The sequence below is a fragment of the Panicum virgatum genome, chromosome 1N, assembly GCF_016808335.1.
Source record: "Panicum virgatum strain AP13 chromosome 1N, P.virgatum_v5, whole genome shotgun sequence".
In the NCBI taxonomy this organism is placed as follows: domain Eukaryota; kingdom Viridiplantae; phylum Streptophyta; class Magnoliopsida; order Poales; family Poaceae; genus Panicum; species Panicum virgatum.
Genome location: NC_053145.1, coordinates 48,106,405 through 48,126,077, shown reverse-complemented (window position 1 = coordinate 48,126,077; position 19,673 = coordinate 48,106,405). Strand labels below are relative to the sequence as shown.

At 46.4% G+C, this 19,673-nt stretch overlaps 2 protein-coding genes and 1 non-coding gene across 3 annotated transcripts; 2 read left to right on the top strand and 1 right to left on the bottom strand.

Moving 5' to 3' along the window:
* Positions 1-12,300: 12,300 nt before the first annotated feature.
* LOC120657786 lies at positions 12,301-12,461 on the bottom strand. The gene has a single exon (XR_005668323.1). It is a non-coding gene; the product is annotated as a U12 minor spliceosomal RNA (small nuclear RNA).
* Positions 12,462-12,768: 307 nt separating this feature from the next.
* Positions 12,769-15,904, top strand: LOC120656266 (ribosome biogenesis protein BRX1 homolog 1-like). Its single transcript, XM_039934307.1, has 8 exons — positions 12,769-13,108; positions 13,194-13,335; positions 13,689-13,767; positions 13,903-14,027; positions 14,424-14,525; positions 14,648-14,716; positions 14,804-14,902; positions 15,562-15,904. The coding sequence occupies exons 1-8, from the start codon at positions 12,900-12,902 to the stop codon at positions 15,694-15,696; spliced, it is 960 nt and encodes a 319-aa protein (XP_039790241.1). The 5' UTR covers positions 12,769-12,899; the 3' UTR covers positions 15,697-15,904.
* A 447-nt stretch (positions 15,905-16,351) lies between these two features.
* On the top strand, positions 16,352-18,286 carry LOC120656267 (60S ribosomal protein L6-3-like). Its single transcript, XM_039934308.1, has 4 exons — positions 16,352-16,645; positions 16,727-16,833; positions 17,656-17,837; positions 17,934-18,286. Exons 1-4 carry the CDS (start codon positions 16,431-16,433, stop codon positions 18,087-18,089), a joined length of 660 nt encoding a protein of 219 aa, XP_039790242.1. The 5' UTR covers positions 16,352-16,430; the 3' UTR covers positions 18,090-18,286.
* Positions 18,287-19,673: the final 1,387 nt, after the last annotated feature.

Sequence of the window (19,673 nt, the reverse complement as noted above, 5' to 3'; positions counted from 1 at the left end):
CTGTCAACCTTCTTCCTCCGACCTGCTCCTGCACCCACGCCGCTCCTCTGCTCCACTTCTAACCGCGCCTACGCTTCGTGACAAGAGCGCCCAACGGCCGCGCCTACCCCCGCCTGCATCAGCCTCCCCTTTTCCTCATGTCCTTGACCGCCCGTGAGCCCTGCGCCGAACCCTAGCAGGCTAGCACCCGCGCTGTGCAGCCGGGTGCACGCCACACGTCCTGGCCAGCACGCCAAGGTCCGACGGCCGTCCGTGGGCGAAACTCGAGCCAAAACCCTAGCACGTGCCCTACAAAAACCCCTAGCCACCAGCCTCTCCAAACCCTAGAGTCCCCAGGGCTTCCCCCCTTAGCCACCGCCACCTCGAGAGCAGAGAGCAAAGGTAGAGGAACGGAATGGAGGAGTAGAGGAGGAGAAGCTGCCGCCGAGGAAGCGACCCGCCGCGCCAGCGCCCCGTTCGACTCCATCAATGTCGATGCTCTGCCTGGACGACCTCGTCCCGCCCCGGCATCGACACCCCACAGATCTGCCCTCTTCTTCTCCTAGCCACCTAGTAGGCCGTCGTCGCACCTAGCCCTCCAACCTTTGCTGTTGATGAGCCATAGTCGTCGAGGACCCTTTCGTAGAAGCCACTAGGACACCCTTCCCGTTCTTGTGCAGGGACCTCATTGTCGCCTTCATTTTGCCCCTGCAGCTTGGCGCCATCGCAGAACGGCTTTGCCGGAGCCCCGCGAGTGCCACGACTGCGTCGCGACCTCAGCTAGACTGAGAGCTCGCACGTGCACTCGCCCAGAGTCAAAAGGCTCCACCTTGACCTTGCTCATCATCGTCGTCATGTTCCAACTCCTACCCTGCAACCGACGCGCACGCCACCATCGATGAACGATCCAGTAGCTATCCCTAGGCCATCATCCCGTTCTTGTTGCAGGAGCCTCGCTGCGCCTCATCATGGCCACGCCACGACCATGGTGACTGCACACAAGCCCGCAATTTCATGGCTAGGTAGCCACAAGTGCCTCTATGGCATTTTGCCAAGCACCTGCGCGCGGCCGCCAAACCACACACATAGACACGCCCGTCGCGCCGCCTCTATTTTGCCCAGCCTTACCACCACCCTCGTCGTGCCCTACGTAGCCGAAAGGCCGCACCTTGTGTCGCCGAACTGCTGCCACAGCCTCGCCGTGCACGACCCTCATATGTTCCGCCACAAACGCGCACATCGCCTCTGCACCAAAACGTCACCCTTGCGCTGGCCAACCGACAAGGCCGAGCCTTAAGCTATCACCTCCGTCCTCGCCTTACCCAAGCTGAGAGCACCGCCCTAGCCGGGCTCTACTTCATGCATAAGACCGATTTTACCGTTATTCTAGCAAGGAATTGATTCATACTATTATCGATACAGTTATGCCCTACTTTATGCCATTTAATCTAACATAATATTTTGTGTGTATTGTAGTGTTGTCAACAACTATCAGGGAGCATGCTATGTGATTTCTCTATTGCAATTAACATGTTGAACCTGGTGTGTGACGTAACAACCTACAAAAAACCTGTTGTATGTACTCTTCACAACATGTTTATGCATCTTTCACTTGTTAAGTTAGAATCAACACAGTGCACGATCAAGATGGATCTCTTTCTCTTTTCTTTGTTCAAGCACAAGATGTTCCTAGATCTAGAACGTAGAGAACACAAAAGTACACTGAGAGGGAGAGAGACCTTCTGTACCACCATTGGAGCTCGAGCCGGCGGCCATCTCAGGTTCGTTGATGGAGATCCGCTCGAGGCGGCGACGAGTCAAGCAGAGAGGTCGACGCCGGACCGACGGTGTCGAGGACGGTGGCGGCGACGGCGGGAGGAAGTCGGCTGTAGCGGGGAAACGCCAGTGAAGCAGAGGCGGCGGCTTCCCGTTGCTCCTACGTACCCTCAGATCGGCTAGGGTTTTCGGTGGGTTTGGCGGCGCACCGGTGAACCTCGTGCCGTGTGCCGCCGGCCCCCACCTTTCTTTATAGCGCAGTGCAACGGGGGCCCACCAACCATTAAGGGTTGGACGCCCCCGATCAGGGCGCGGATTAAGGGCCTAATAGGCCGTTGGGCCTATTAGGAAGGAGATCAACCTAACATTCTCCCCCTTGATCTCACTTTGTACTTTAACTTTATACTTTAACCTGAAACTTTTCCTTTAGTTGTTCCATCACAGATTAATGAATAGAGCATGCCTTATCATCACAGTCCAAGACCGATAGACTCAACAGCTACCACACACATCACTGTTTTGAAACAAATTCTTTATCTTTTGGGCCCTTTTTGTTTTTCCAAAAATCACAGGCTTTCCCTTAAACCCATGCCGGCTATGTGTTCCATGAACACATTGGGTGGTAAGCCTTTAGTGAGCGGATCCGCAAGCATTTTCTTTGTACTTATATGCTCGAGTGTAATAGAGTGATTCTGGATTTTCTCCTTCACAACATAAAACTTTATGTCAATGTGTTTGGCAGCACCACTTGACTTATTGTTGTGAGCATAAAACACTGCTGGTTCATTGTCGCAGTACATTCTGAGTGGTCTTTGAATGCTGTCTACCACTCTTAAACCGGGTATGAATTTCTTTAACCATTCAACCTGCCCCGAGGCCTCATAACATGCCACAAATTCAGCATACATCGTCGATGATGCAGTGACGCTTTGTTTGGAGCTTTTCCACGATATAGCTCCTCCTGCGAGTGTGAACACATAACCAGACGTGGACTTTCGGTCATCAATGTCCCCCGCAAAATCCGCATCTGAGTACCCTACTATCTCTAGGGAATCAGATTTTCTGTATGTTAGCATGAGGCCTTTTGTGCCTTGCACATATCGTAATGCTTTCTTTACCATGATCCAGTGTGCCTGTCCTGGATTACTTTGATATCTGCCAAGTATCCCGGTAACAAAAGCTAAGTCAGGGCGTGTACAAACTTGAGCATACTGTAGGCTTCCGACAGCTGAAGCATATGGAACCGCTTTCATTTGATCGATCTCATACTGGTTCCTGGGACATTGAAATTTCCCAAATTTATCACCCTTGACTATTGGAGCAGGTGAAGGCTTGCACATATGCATACTGTATTTCTTTAGAACCTTTTCTAAGTATGCCTTTTGTGAAAGTCCCAATACCCCCTTTGTTCTATCTCGATGAATTTCAATTCCCAAAACAAATGAAGTTTCACCAAGATATTTCATATCAAAATTTGAGGACAAGAATTTCTTTGTTTCCAGTAGCAGACCAACATCACTACTAGCAAGTAGAATGTCATCCACATACAGGATCAGGAAAATAAATTTTCCACTTCTAAACTTTGCATAAATGCAATTGTCCTCCTCATTTTCTTTAAACCCAAATTTTCTTATGGTTTCATCAAACTTTAAATACCACTGCCTAGAGGCTTGCTTTAATCCATAAATGGATTTCTTTAAGCGACACCCCATATGTTCTTTTCCTTTCATGACAAAACCTTTTGGTTGTGCCATGTAAACATTTTCATACAAATCCCCGTTAAGGAATGCCGTCTTTACATCCATCTGATGTAACTCTAAGTCATAATGTGTCACCAATGCCATTATAATCCTGAAGGAATCTTTACACGAAACCGGAGAAAAAGTTTCGTTATAGTCTACCCCTTCTCTTTGCGTAAAGCCTTTTGCCACGAGTCGTGCTTTGAACCTTTCTACATTCCCTTTGGAGTCATGTTTTATCTTGTAAACCCATTTGCAGCCTACTGTTTTGGCTCATTTAGGAATTTCCTCTAAGTCCCAAACACCATTGGAACTCATTGATTTCATCTCATCCTTCATAGCTTCCAGCCATTTAGATGAGTGAATACTTCTCATGGCTTCTTCATACGAAGTGGGATCACCCTCCATATGAACCTCTTCTGTATTATAAACTTCATAGTCGCTAGAAATAGCCGACCTTCTTTCTCTTTGTGACCTTCTAAGAGCTACTGCTTGTGGCACATTTTGTGCCTCAACTTCTGGCACATTTTCCATAGGGGGCTGTAGCACCTCCTCCTCATGTCCAACCGCGGGTTCAGGCGGTTCCTGGATGACAGGTTCCAAACCTTTGCTCACTGTTGGTATGGGTGGAGTTGCGACAGGTGTTGACACCGTAATAACTGGAATAGTTGGCGCAGCAACAACCGAAGAAGGTATTGACGTCACTATTTCAGGAACTTTTGGTGCAGCATCAACAGGTAGTGAGAAAAATGGCTCTTGAATCATAGGAGTAGGCACATACACCCGCTTCTCCTCAAGGTCAATTTCTCTAGGTACCATGCTCCCCCTGATCATTTCACTTTCTAGAAAGACAGCATGTCTCGTTTCTACAAACTTTGTATGTCTGTCTGAGCAGTAGAAACGAAAACCTTTCGACTTTTCAGGATAGCCTATAAAATGGCAGCTTACAGTTTTGGAATCCAGTTTTCCAATATTTGGATTAAACACTTTAGCCTCAGCTGGGCTCCCCCAGACCCGTAGGTGAGTCAGTGAGGGTTCTCTTCCTGTCCATAGCTCATACGGCGTTTTGGGCACCGATTTGCTTGGCACTCTGTTGAGAATATGGATGGCGGTTTTCAACGCCTCCATCCACAGACTCAATGGCAATGAGGAATAACTCATCATACTGCGCACCATATCCATTAGTGTACGGTTGCGCCTTTCAGCTACTCCATTTTGCTGAGACTCCCCCGGTGTAGAGTATTGGGCAACTATACCATTTTCCTGTAAGAATCTCGCAAAAGGTCCAGGAACTTGTCCATAAGGGGTATGTCGACCGTAGTACTCCCCTCCACGGTCTGATCTTACTATTTTAATCCTTTTGTCAAGCTGATTTTCAACCTCAGCTTTGAATATTTTAAATTTATCCAATGCTTCAGATCTTTCTTTGATTGGATAAATGTAACCATAGCGGGAGTAATCGTCTGTGAATGTTATGAACGAATCATAGCCATCCACACTTTTCACAGGAAATGGTCCACATATATCAGTGTGAATTATCTCTAACGTTCCTGCACTTCGTTTGGCACCCTTTTTAATTTGCTTTACAAATTTTCCTTTAATGCATTCAACGCATTGTTCAAAATCAGAGAACTCTAGCTGTGGAAGAATTTCACTTTTCACTAATCTTTCAATTCTCCCCCTCGAAATATGGCCTAAACGACAGTGCCATAATTTCGATGAAGTATCTTGAGTTCTCTTTCTTTTCTTTGTTTCTTTCTCTGACAAGGATTCATTCACATTCACATTACATACAGAATGCACTTTATCACGCATAGATAATAAATAAAGATCATTGTAAAGGACAGCATCACCAATACAATTATTATCAAACCATAGTTCACATTTGCCATTCGCAAAATGACAACCAAAACCATCTGTGTCTAAGCGTGATACACTGATCAAGTTTCTTTGAAGCGAAGGAACAAATAAAACATCTTTTAATACAAGCATGAAACCATTAACTAGCTCGAGGGAGACATCGCCAACAGCTTCCACATCTGCTTGTACTCCGTTCGCGACTTTAATTTGTCTTTCGCTTCTTAGCGTAGTCCTTGTCGAACGGAATCCCTGTAAAGAATTTGCAACATGCACAGTTGCACCAGAATCAATCCACCAAGTAGATTTAGAAAACTTTAAATACAGGGATTCATTAACAAATGAAATTACATTCTCACCATTCTTTGCCATTATCATCTTTAAATAAGCGGGACAATCTGCTTTGCGATGCCCCTTGTCAAAACAGTGGAAGCACTCATCTTGAGCTGGAGTGCGCTGTTGCTGACGCTGTTGCTGAAACTTCTGTGGCATAGGGGCTTTGTCTTTAGCTTTAGAGGAAGAAACAGCTTGGAAAGGCCTTTTCTTATTATTATGCACAAAATTGACAGACCCACCATTCTATTTCTTGAGTCTATCTTCCTCCTGTGCACACATTGCAATTGCCTTTTCCATGTTCCACTTCTCTGGCTGTGAGTTGTAGTTTACAACGAACGTTGCAAACTCTTTTGGCAGAGAGGCGAACACCAGGTGCACCATAAACTCTTCTTTGAGATCCAAGTCCATTGGTTTGAGCTTGGAGTTCAAAGCACACATCCCCATGATATGATCTCTTATCGTACCGGCATTGCCATAGTACCTTTTTGTGATCAACTGCTCTATGATCTGTGTAGTATAAGTCTTTGAAGAACCAGTAAACTGATTCTTTATCTTTGCAAGGTACTCAGCAGCTGAATCACACTCTCCAATTGAACCCAAAATGTTAGGATCAATTGTGTTCTTTATAACTGCCACACATTTCTTGTTGGCGTTATTCCACTTTGTCTTTTCGAGATCATAAGCCATCTTTAAGGGAGCATAGTCCCTTTGCTTTTTCTGCCACTCAGCATCAGTGTCAGAATCTCCTCTCACTGGAGCCGGTGGCTCAGTGGGCTTTGGAGTGGTGATTATCTCATCCACTTCTCCACAGACGAAAGCAAGATCAACCTTCTTGATCCATTCGCCATAGTTGTCTCCTTTTAGAGTCGGGATGTGACTGATGAATCCCATCAAGTTCATCCCCGCTGAAAATTTCAAAAAGTAGTGAGAACATAATAACAATAATTGCATGTAAAATTCCAACGTTGGTCAAAATAGAACATACAACTATTTATGCAATTAAATCTATATCACCGTTGGGCAGAAATAAAAATAAATGCACAAGAACTATGAAATTACAGTATTGTAATTAACAACGTTGGTCAGAAAATTAACAATACTATAATCCTCAAAAATAACCTTTTAATCATGCTCTTAAATTTTAATTGTCTCGTTGGTTCGAATTAAAGTAAAGAACAACTGTAATGACTTTTGCAGCGGAAACAAGTAGGAATTTCTATTTCTAGAAGCAAAAATATAAACTTTTATCTCTAAACAATAAACACGTTGGTGCAAAATTGAATAGAGATCAAACTATAATCAAACTATTCAAAAACTGCTATTAAAATGCTTCTGGAAAATAGAAAAAACAATTTAAAGCTTCACTGTTGAAGTAGCCCAGTCACGAAATCGGCCCAGCCCGCTCGGCGCGCGCGACGCTCGGGCCTTCGGCCCAACAGCCAATGGCCAGGCCGCCAAACCGGCCCGGCGCCGCGCCCCTCTTGGGCCCAAACTGGCCCGTTCGCCAGCCGCCGTTCCCAGCCGTCCGTCGCCGACGATCAAGATCGGACGGCCGAGCGCTCTTTTCGCGGTAACAAAACTCGGCGACGCCGCGTCGCCCGCAAACCCTAGGCTCATTCTCCCTCTTTGTCTTCTCTCTCCAAGAAACGGAGGCGACGGCTGCTGGCCGTGGCGGCCCGGCGGAGTGGGCAGGGCGGCGCCACCGCGGCTTGCTCGCCGGCGCGCGCGCTCGCCGGTGGGTGAGCGCGCCGCCGTCGAGCTCGCCATGGATGGCGCCTCGGTTTCGAGCCCGCGCGCGTGCGCCCCGGCGTCCCGGCGGCGAGCGGCAGAGCATCCTGTGCCGCGCCCCGACGAAACGGGCTGCGCGGGTCCCGCACGAGGGCGGCCATGGGTGACGCATAGACCCAGTAAGTCCGGCGTCCCCTTTCCCCTAGAGTTAGGGTTAGGGTTTCACTGTTGAACTCGATTTGCCATCGATTCTTTCTGTTCTTTTCGATTTGCATCGTATTCTTTCTTTTCCATTGATTTCTTTCGATTCACAGACGAATCCAACTTTACCAATCTCGATCTACACGAGTGTAGGCTCTAATACCAATGTTAAGTTAGAATCAACACAGTGCACGATCAAGATGGATCTCTTTCTCTTTTCTTTGTTCAAGCACAAGATGTTCCTAGATCTAGAACGTAGAGAACACAAAAGTACACTGAGAGGGAGAGAGACCTTCTGTACCACCATTGGAGCTCGAGCCGGCGGCCATCTCAGGTTCGTTGATGGAGATCCGCTCGAGGGCGGCGACGAGTCAAGCAGAGAGGTCGACGCCGGACCGACGATGTCGAGGACGGTGGCGGCGACGGCGGGAGGAAGTCGGCTGCAGCGGGGAAACGCCAGTGAAGCAGAGGCGGCGGCTTCCCGTTGCTCCTGCGTACCCTCAGATCGGCTAGGGTTTTCGGTGGGTTTGGCGGCGCACCGGTGAACCTCGTGCCATGTGCCGCCGGCCCCCACCTTTCTTTATAGCGGAGTGCAACGGGGGCCCACCAACCATTAAGGGTTGGACGCCCCCGATCAGGGCGCGGATTAAGGGCCTAATAGGCCGTTGGGCCTATTAGGAAGGAGATCAACCTAACATCACTTACATTATTTATTTACTATTTGCTAATATATTTTTTATTAAGCATGGCGTTCTGCAAGATTATAAAGCTCAACTCGAACCAATGGGAAAAGACTCACATGCGATGATCCGGGAGATGCTATGTGAATTCCTTGTCAAAGTTGTCATCCCACCGGACAGTAGGTTCCACTACCTTTGTTTCGAAACTGTGATTACTTGAGATTAAGACATGTGCTTATCAATTTGAACTTGATGTACATGTACATATGTTTGTGTATGTTAGGTTACAGGATAGATTTTTGTGAACATGAGATGATATGTGAGGCAATGTAAAATTGAGGTAGAGGCTGCACTGTAAACAAGATTATATATGATGACAGATTTATTTTAGGTTCCTTCTTTGTAAACCTGAAGGTAATGCTTCTATGTAGCATATACAATATATTGCTTCTAGGATGCAGCTAGGAAATGGGGCATTCCAATTTGGCTGACATAACTATAGGTAACGGATATCATGTGCAGCCTGTTACCTTTCGCAGGTAGCTGTTACCTTAACATCAGTGGTAACAGGTATCAAATATTCAATTGACAACTGTCGCCTTACAAACATCAGTGATAATGGGCTTCAACTGCCACCGACACCTTGCAAACATCAATGGTAACAGGCTAGAAGAGGCAGTCGTTACTTCTAACTAAATATTGGTAACTGGCATCAAATGAAAACTGTTACTTTCGAGAACTCATTAGTAACAGTCTCAAAAGTACCACCGTTACCGATTCTGATAGTGGGCCCAAAGGACCGTTCGCGTGGCGTCATTGGTAACTTTTGACAGTAACGGGTCATCACACACACGTTACTAAAAAATGTTAAGGGTAACCGGGTTTAAATGAGAGCCGTTACCTTCAACAAATCATTGGTAACGGACACAGTAGAACCACCGTTACCAATACTAACAGCGGGCCCAGAGGGACCAGCCCCACAGGTCATTGGTAATGTTTATAAGTAATGTTCTATTACGGAGGCCGTTACTAATGAATTATAAAAGGTAACGGTCGTCCAGTGAAGCTCATTACCGCCACTTATTGTGGGCCTAGTGGGAGCAGACGCTAGGTGTGAATGGTAACCGACTATAGTAACGGACGTTCAAGAATACAGGTTACTATTTTGTGCTATTTGTAATGGGCTTTACCCGTTATCGAGGAAAGGTTATTAGTAACCCATAAAGGGTAATGATGTATATGCTTGTTACCAATGCCAGTCTTTGTCTTTTACCATTGTCCGTATTTCATGTAGTGATCATCAATTCTTTTTTCAAATAAATTTCTTCTCATGGTATTTTCAACAAATACATTAGATCTTTAATCATATTGTTATTTAACTCACCAAAAACCATTAGGGGTCTAAATGCATTTACACCCTCACCGACCCTCGTGCGAGAGGCGGTGGGCGGCACTCCCCTTCTACAATAGAATCGCATGCAGTAACACACGCAATGAATAGTTCCCCTTCCCTTTTGCTTTCTCTGTATCTTGGTGCTTTGCTGTCTTTAATTTTCCTAGAGCAAACATGTCATTGAATGCTAGAGCTCATTGCCAATAATAAAATCCTTTTTTTTCGGCATAACTCAAAAGACACGGAAAAGTCGAGCTCACTTTCAAACAAATCGGGAGCACTTGTCCCTGATCGGTAAACTTTACTAAAATAGTTTGATATTCATATGAACGACTACAAAATAATCATGTGTTCCGAGTTCCGACCAGAGCCTTTAGGTCCACCGGAGTGAGATACAAGTGCAGGAAACGGGTTTTGTGGGACATCAAAATGAGTAGTGTATGAGCGCAAACACAACCAATTGAGTTACTCCTTAATTATTCTGTAAATACTATAGCTCTAAAAGATGGAGAATTTTGATTTATGCGATTATGGTGGACCTTACTTTCTAGAGGGCGCGACAAACTGGATGAATTGCAGGATTGTTAGTTTTAGTTTACTTCATCACCGCAACCTTTTGCAAGAGTCTCTCGCTTGATCGCGCGCACACAACCGAGGAGTTGGGCTGTATTATCTAGGTTGGTAGCATGTTTTATCATTGCACATTACAAATACATCACAAGACCCGATCATCCGATAGGTATGATAGATTCGATTGGTAGAGAACTCGACGTTGGCGATCCGGACTTCTAATCAGATACGATTCGAATCACTGCAACTGTTACACAGTTGCTCCGTTGGTAATCAACCAAACACAACTCGATTGACCTTGCCGAGAAGGCTTTTTCCTGCAAGTGAATAGAAGAGCACAAACAAAAAAGAGTAAACATGCAATCTAAAATTGCAGATATATGTGAAGCAGATCTGAGTAAAGGGTTCGAACTCTCAATTTCAAAGGACTAATCGTCACAGTCGAGAAGAACAAGCACAGGCCCTGGATCATAGTAATAGGACTTGTCGCCACCATTGCTACAAAAAAAAAAATTAATTGTGACCTTTAAAAAGATCCTTGAAGGCGGGTATGATTTTGGACCGCCTCTGTTAATGCCTGCGATTAACTGAAGCGGTCATTTTTTATTAACCGAGGTGGTTACCACAACCGTCTCGCAAAATATATTAACCGAGGCGGGCACCCTTAAATACCCGCACGGTTAATATATATTAACTGAGGTGGTCATCCTAATGTAATTGCCTCTGTTAATAGTTAACTGAGGCGGGCTTTGTAACTCAACTGCCTCAGTAAATCAGGCTCAGCCCGCTAGCCTAAGTGGCACAGTTACAAGTACACGTATATATACCGGACTTTAGGGTTTGTCACTCATTTCTCCTCCCTCTCCCTCAGCAACCCCACCCGACGGCGCACCTCCCTTCCTCTCTCTCTCCCTCTCCACGGCGCACCTCCCTCCCTCCCTCCCTCCCTCTCCCTCCCCACGCTTGGGCGGCATGGAGGTGCAGCCGAATCTGGCGGTTCTTGCAGCGGGCCGGATCGCGTGCCACACCCTGCAGTGGGTGGCTACCATGAGGCGGCGGGCGCGGTTGGCCGCGGCCACGGCGACAAGACGTGGCAGTGGCGGGTCGCGACCGCAGGTTGCGGCCGTGGCGGGATGTAGTAGTGGATGGGCTCGTTAGGGCTCGGCGGGTCCGTGATGGCCTCAGTGGGCTTTTTTCTTTTCCTTTTTTGATTTTTTGATTTGATTAACCGAGGTGTCAGCAAAACCGCCTCGGAAAATAGGTCATTTACCGTGACCTTTCATTCGAGACGGTTGCGAATACTGTCTCGGTTAATCATTTTTGCCCACCTCGGTTAGAATTTTTGTAGTAGCGCACAATTTCAATGAAGCAATCTTAGTTTCTTAATGAAAAACTAGTACTAAACAACACTCCAAACCCCGCCCTAATGTGGTGGTGGCTACTGAATATATGCTCCGAGGGTCGACCTAGATCTCCCTAGACACACCCCAATTAGGCTCCAACACGATACACGGGCCAACAACCTAAAAGACAGTGGTGCAGCAGATTCTGTATTTCCACTTATTTCGACGATTTCCACCTATAAAATTTTCTTTCCATCCATATAATGAACGTCCAAAACGAACTCCGTATGCGACCTGACCATCGTTTTTGATGCGGGCTGCTCCTGAATTTCGAGGTGATCAAACTTGAATTGTTTTGAGCCTCTACTTGACGACGAACTGAACCTGGACATCCCTTCTGGGCCAATCATAGTCATATGCATAGGTGGTGAGAGATCTTCTGCTTGCGTACAATAACCTTCATTATTAGAAACGATCGATTCTCCTCGAGAAAAAGCAACGGTAAGTGATAAGCCCAACTATCTGCTTTATTTTTTTTTCTTTCTAAAAGAGGAGTTGGACTGGGATTCTGATTTCTTTTGAGGCTCGGACTCCTGCCGTGCATGTAATTCGTCAGGTCAGGTAAAGGTAGCAGAGTGTCATCTGATCAAATTGTACTCGTATATTTATCGAAACAGTTTAGACTTGATTTGGTGGGCGGGGAGGCCCGCCCAGGCAAGTCCTGCAAAGTAGGGCAGTGTCAATCAATACCCGCGCCAGCCTCTTCCCCCTTCAAAAATCGCCGTGCTGGTTTTGACCCCGCACCGCGAGCGGCTCTCACCGCACCGCTTTGTTTTCCTTACTCATTAGTTTAAGGCAAGGTTCACCGCTAGCACGCAGCACCCCGCCTCCTATATGTACCACCCCACCGCTCCGCGCGCCTCCTCACCTCGCCGGTATGGGATATTTCTCCGCTCCTCTCGTGGCCATGCTCCGCGCCGCGCGCCTCCTCAGCTCTTCCTCTTCTCGTTCCAAACAGCTGATGATGAATGTTTCTTCCGGGCGGCCCGGACAGGCCCGTTTCGTCTCGGCTCGGCCTGTTATTAATTTGCTTGCATGCCGGCCCATTCAGCCCATTCGATGCGCAACGCAGCAACCCAACCCCACAACCACAAGAAGCTTAAACCCTAGCTGGTCGCCGTCGTGCTCGTCTTTCCCCTCCCCGCAGGCAAAGCGGCTGCTCCCTCCCCTCCAGGCTCCATTCACCGTTCGCCGCCGCCTTCGCGCCGTCGAGCCCACGCGGGACGCGCCTCGTGCCATGGCGAAGAAGCGGAAGCGCACCGACGCCCCCGCAGAGGCTGCGGGAGCGGAGAAGCCCGACGACTCCGCGCCGGAGCGACCGCCGCGCACGCTCTTCGGCTTTAAGGACCCGGCCCCCGATGCCGAGCCCGCCTCCGCGGTCGCGGCGGCGCCGTTCCGGAACAAGGAAAAGGTGCTCATCACCTGCTCCCGCCGCATCACGTACAGGTGAGTGCTCCCTGTTCCCCCTTGCAGTGTGGTGACTTCTATCCCGTGGTGAATGACTCGGTTGACGCGTGCGTGCTTCGCGCAGGTACCGGCATCTGATGCAGGACATCCTGTCGCTGCTTCCTCACGCCAAGAAGGACAGCAAGGTCGAGTCGAAGCAGAGTAAAGGAAACGCGCTAAACGAGCTGCTCGAGCTCAGGAGCTGCTCCAGCTGCCTCTTCTTCGAGGTATACCTCTACTACTCTTTTTTTCCTCCCTGTAAACTGCATTTTTTTCCACCACTGTGATTTTGTGGGTTGCTAGCTCAGTATAAGAGCAGGTTGTGTGAACTGAATAACTAGTGGTGCAAAGCCTAGCTTTAGCTTTGGTCCCTGTATACGCTCTGAATGTTTTTGAGCTATCAGATTAGTTAGCAACTCCACTTTTTTTTTCTGGTACTAGATACTCTATTGGGATATATGTTTGACGAGATATGCACCATCTCACAATTCTAATGCTTTGATTTAAGTTAACACTAGAGTTGTGGATTCTGAGAATGTTTTGATTTGTGGCTAAATTTTCTGTCACATGAATATTACAGTGCAGAAAACAGAAGGACCTTTACCTTTGGATGGTCAAGTCTCCTGGAGGACCATCAGTGAAATTTCTAGTTAATGCAGGTATGCTACAACACAAACATTACTTATTCTGTGACTGTGTTATGCACTATGGTTTATAACTTGTTTGCTTTTCTCATCAGTATTATCCATTAACCATTATGATTATTGATTACCATAATGCGATGTTCACTGCAGTTCACACTATGGAGGAGTTGAAGCTTACTGGTAACCATCTAAAAGGGTCACAGCCGCTTCTTACTTTTTCTACAAATTTTGATGAGCAACCTCATTGGATGCTTGTGAAGGAAATGATAACTCAGGTACATAACTGTTTTACATGTTATGCTTGTGAAGAATATTTGGACATGAAGATGAACTGAACTAATCTGGATTATTTGGTTCTCTTTGATGATAAAAGAGGTCAAACTTGAATGTTGAAGGTCTTGTAATGATAATAAAAACAAATGTGTATAACTTTTTTGATGGATTTCAATCCATAAGCACCGAAGAGTTCCATGTGTTGACTCTAAATCTTCTACTGTTTTTCATTTTTGCATTTCCATTGCTTGCTATGAATAAAAAAGATGATGGTGTTATGAAGTTAATACTGATTATCCAGTCAAATGCTTTGTATGGTCAGATTAGTTCTTACAAAAATCAGAGGGTCTTTTAAAGCTAAGGAGGTGATAGTGAAGTCATTGCCTGTTTTTGTGCAGATATTTGCTACTCCTAAAGATCACCGTAAAGCCAAACCCTTCCATGACCATGTGTTTGCCTTCTCCATCATTGATGGTCATGTTTGGTTTCGGAACTACCAGGTGACCTATTGCTCCATTTTTGTCAGCTTGGATTTTGGTTTGGATGAGCTTCAATTTTCTTCATGCAATAAAAATTTTGGTCATGTCTTAGCACTGTCTGAATTTTAGAACTACTTTGACAGATCTCTGTTCCCCACAATGAGATTGACAAAGTTGATAAAGGAGGTCTCGATAAAATGACACTTATTGAGGTACTGGCAACGAGCTTCTATCTGGGTACTTTACATGTTATTTAGTTTTCTCTAAACGATAACGTTTGCTGGAATTGCTCTATACAGGTTGGCCCCAGGTTCTGTTTGAATCCAATCAAAATATTTGGTGGTAGTTTCGGTGGTCCTATGTGGTATGAGAATCCATATTATATTTCTCCCAATCAGGTATGTTGATTCACTGATCTGTTGTCGAGTATTATTCTTATTTTTGAAATATATCCGTAGACCTTCCTACCTTTTGTAAATGCAACCTTGGTGTATTTGTTTTCGTCATCAAGGGATAATCATATTATGAATTCTTTTGTTCCTTCGATGTTAACCAAACAACAAAACAAAGCCTTAAATTTTAACCGAAGTTAGAGAAAGCTGTTAAGGCAGGTGATACCACACAATTTATTCCACGGAACATTTATATGGAGTGCATGATGCACTTTTAAAAATTGAGTGCCAGAAGTATAATAGAATGGTATTTGATCTAAAGTTGTCACCGGCATCATTTTTAAGGCATTATTAAGCATTACACACATGCTCAGATTGAGTAGAGGGCAGAGCACACCCTAACAATTTTAGATGCATTGTTGTGTTACCATTGTACTGTCCTGTTGTGTTACCACTGTACTGTCCTGTCTGCCATTTAGTTGGAGACAACAATCAAAAGCAGAAATTTCTGGATTGCTGTTGACTAGCAAAATGATATGCTCATCAGCTCGTGCGGTTTAAGTTGAGGACTTGGGTTAGGGTATTGTACATATGAATTTATCCAACTATCTCATCTTACCCTTCCCAAACTTCACATCTGATACCGTTTGGTTGGTTCTCTCCAGATCCGTGCACTAGAGAAGCGGCAGAAGGCAGGCAAATATGTCAAGAAGGTTAAGGCCAAGGTGAGGAGGAAGATGCATGAGATGGAGAACACCCTGGAGCCTGATGAGTTTGCTGAACTCTGGAAAGGGGAGTAGATGTGCTTTCATCGACCCTGTCAAAGGTGTGGAAGACCTGCAATGGCTTTTAAGGAAGCACAGATTTTGTTTACCGGTGCCCTTGTTGTGGAAGTCTTGTATGACAAAACATGCGATTATTTACATAAACTGGATTTTAGTGATAAGACAACATCAGGCCATATCACGTTCTCTTTTCGTGTTTATCTATACTGGCTTAGTTGCTGCATGTCACTTGCGTATTGTTTCCTGAGGATGGTAAACGGCGAAGCTCGATCGCAACTAAAAGCTTTAAGATAGCTATCTGCTGATCTGAATAAGCTCATAGACATTGTCCTTTGATGGCACTTCAGCGATGATTTGTCAAGCCAGCAGTGCCGATTCACGATTGTTCACCAGCAGCAATAATTTTTTATATTCATATAAACCCATTTCCTACAATTTCCTTTTTGCAAAAATTGTACTGGAGCGCAGAAAAATTGCATGAAATGATGGGTACTACGCTCTTTTAATCCCTGCATCCTAAAATGGATTAAAAAAAAACTCATGTAAGCTGCACTCGCCCGAGAGGCCGGCTAATGGGCCTCAACAAATAGGCCCACTCCTAACATGCAGAGGAGCCCAAGGACCTAGGGTTTCCACCTCCAAGCCGCCGCACACATATAAATTCTGCGACCAAACCCTCTGCTCCATTCTTCGCCCGCCGCCGCCCCAAGCCCCCGAGCCGAAGCCGCGCCTCGCACCGCCCCGATCCAATGGCGCCGTCGTCGAAGCTGTCGCAGGGAATCAAGCGGGCGTCCCGGTCGCACGCGTACCACCGCCGGGGGCTGTGGGCCATCAAGGCCAAGCACGGCGGCTCGTTCCCCAAGGCCGAGAAGCCCGCCGCCGCCGCGGAGCCCAAGTTCTACCCTGCCGACGATGTCAAGCCCCGCGTTCCCAGCACCCGCAAGCCTAAGCCTACCAAACTCAGGTGCCCCATCGCCCCCTGCAAGTGGCAGCCTTCGTGGTGTTCGTGTTCATTTTGATCCGAATCGGACATTCGTTTGTGCAGGTCCACCATCACCCCCGGGACGGTGCTGATCCTGCTCGCTGGGCGCTTCATGGGCAAGAGAGTGGTGTTCCTCAAGCAGCTCAAGTCCGGCCTCCTCCTCATCTCTGGTGAGCTCGCTTCTTCCTTTGGTGCCGTTCCCTGTTGGTTGGTGTGTTTTTGCCCTCAAATTACATTTAGCTGCTGAGTAGTGTGGATCTATGGTTCTATAGATGGGCAAAGTTTTGTAGGTGATTGCTAGTCAGTGATCTATAAAGCTGTATTGTGGCGAGCCGTGTTAGTTTGTCTCACGCTTGTGGTTTTTTTGCCTAGTTTTTTAACTATCTTTTTATTTTTTTATGTTTTAGTAGCTGTTTATTCTCTTGGAGATATCATCTCATTTATCATAAATTAAAATGATTTCGTGGTTATATGTAGGTCATTTCGCAAGTACTGTACATTTTCTTGAATAGGTGACTTGAGTGGTTAAGGGAATTCATTTGGAGTCAAGTCTCGACACTTGCACTTGTGCCTTATGTTTCTGATCTAAGTTTGGTGGGATGTAAGGTTGCATGGCTTGAGCAAGTATTTGCATGGATTATTTTTAAGATGTTAGAATAAATAAAACGTTTTAGATACATGTTATATATTCTCTTTCTTAGTTGCATTGAACAGATGGAAACTTATTGGTGTATGCTTGTTAAGTGGTGAAAATTGAAACCTGTCTATTGAATGCACGTTTTATGAATGTTGCTTTAGTTTGAAGTTCAACAAATTATCAACTGTTCCCTTTGTTGGGCAGGAAGGAAATTCAACTGGGTAAATTGATTCTGTTAACTGTTGCAATCCAGTAGTTTCTAAATTCACATGCCTCAGTTCATGCGTGCAGTTGTTTTTGGTATGTTGCTCTTGATAGTGTAACCTTATTTTTAACGTTCATGTTGTCCTTACAGGGCCTTTCAAGATCAATGGAGTACCGATCCGCCGTGTGAACCAGACCTACGTCATTGCTACATCCACCAAGGTCGACATCTCTGGTGTTGATGCTGCGAAGTTTGATGACAAGTACTTTGCCCGGGAAAAGAAGCAGAAGGCGAAAAAGACTGAGGGCGAGCTTTTTGAGACAGAGAAGGAGGTAGGCGTCCAAGTTCCTTAATTGTTTCATTGGCTCATTTGCAATAATGTTTTGATCCATGTGATAATTACCCTGCCTGGTATGTTGAATCTGCAGGCGTCAAAGTCTCTGCCTGACTTCAAGAAGGATGACCAGAAGGCTGTGGATGCTGCTCTGATCAAGGCTATTGAGGCTGTCCCAGACCTGAAAACCTACCTTGGTGCCCGGTTCTCTCTCAGGGATGGTGACAAGCCCCATGAGATGGTCTTCTAAATTTAGTTTTGGAGTTCTGAAGAAGTCGTTTTGCCTAGTGTGCTCCTGTACTTCTAAGTTTTGTACCTCGGGTAGCGGACCTTTGATCCCTGATTGAAGTCTGCCTGTCAAATATTATGAGAAGATTTAAGAAAGTTTTATCCATAGTTGTGGTTTATGAATGTGTTATCAGCTGGGTTCATCGAGTTCTAATGCGATGTTAATGGCATCCCATTTATCCAGTACCACATACATTTTCTTGAGTGATGCAACGTGATATGCTGGGTTTTGAAATTTGGAATTGGAATGGTGGTTCCATGCTTTTGAAGATCAATGATATGCACGGCGCTCCGATTCTGAAGTTTCTGGCTGTTAAGTTGAAGTCGACAAAAGGGTGTAGCAAACGAATTATAAGAGAAGCTACTTTAAAAATGTTATTCGATTTGTATTGCGACATCTTGTGTATGAAACTAAAAAAAAAGATATTGATACATTATTGTGTAATGGAAAATTTTAACTTGGGACCAAAACTAAAAAAGTCTTATATTTTGGAACAAAGGGGGTAGCAGATAACAAAATAATCCCAGTCCTTTCCTTGCTTTCAGTTTACTATTTTCAAGCTTTCACATATTTTGCCCCAATCAGTAGTGGTTTACTGGTTTAACACATACTGCGTAGTCTTTCCCGTTCTGAATCCGAGCCGTGCGTAGTCTTAGCTGTTGCCTCTCTGGTTTCGTTTCTCACCTTTTTGAATCAAATTCTATGTAAATAATTCAAACGAAATTTCAAGTTTGTGCGGGATACAGCAACATTTAATGGCGAAATGTAACGAAAAAAATTGATTGACAAAAGCTAATTTTACGCACGTGTTGGATTAAAAAAAGGAACGCGTTTTCGTCAATCGCACTAGCCACATTTGCGTTTGCGGAGCGCCGCCGCGCGAGCGGGGGCGTCTATTCATCGCCTTCTGCGATTGGAAGGCGTCCAATCGCAGCAGCGAGCGCCGCCCCTGGCTTCGGCGGCCTCCGCCACCGCCCTCCACCGCCGCCATGCTAATCGAAATCGCATCCCCGCCCTCCTTCGACGCCCCGCCCCGCCCGAGACCTGGCCCGGCCGCCGACGGCCACCACCCCCGCCGACGGCGCTCCGCCGCGCCGCCTCGCCGCCCGCCCACACACCACTGCCCACTGCCGGTCGATTCCTCCCCTCGCCCACTTTCTCTTCTAAGTCCAGTGGCCATGGAGCCTCCACCACCGCCGCCGCCACCCAGCAACCTCGGATCTAAAGGCCGCCGCCGCCCGACCTCGCCGGTGGCCGCTCCCCCCCACCAACCACCCTCGCCGGCCACCCCCTCCCCTGTCCCCTAGCTCGCCGGCGGGCGCTCCCCTCTCCCCTGGCTGGAGGTGGAAGATGTACAAAAGCGTTTCTGCGATAGCTTGGCACGGGGTAGCGCGCGAGATGAATAGCTTTCCCGGTACGAGCTGCATTTCCGGTCTCTTTTTCACCACTCCTTTTGGCGGGAACAAAATCCAACCCTAATTGAGTGGCGGCTTATTTTTTTTATTATTAGGGAAGCCAACCATATTAATTTATAAAAAAAATTAA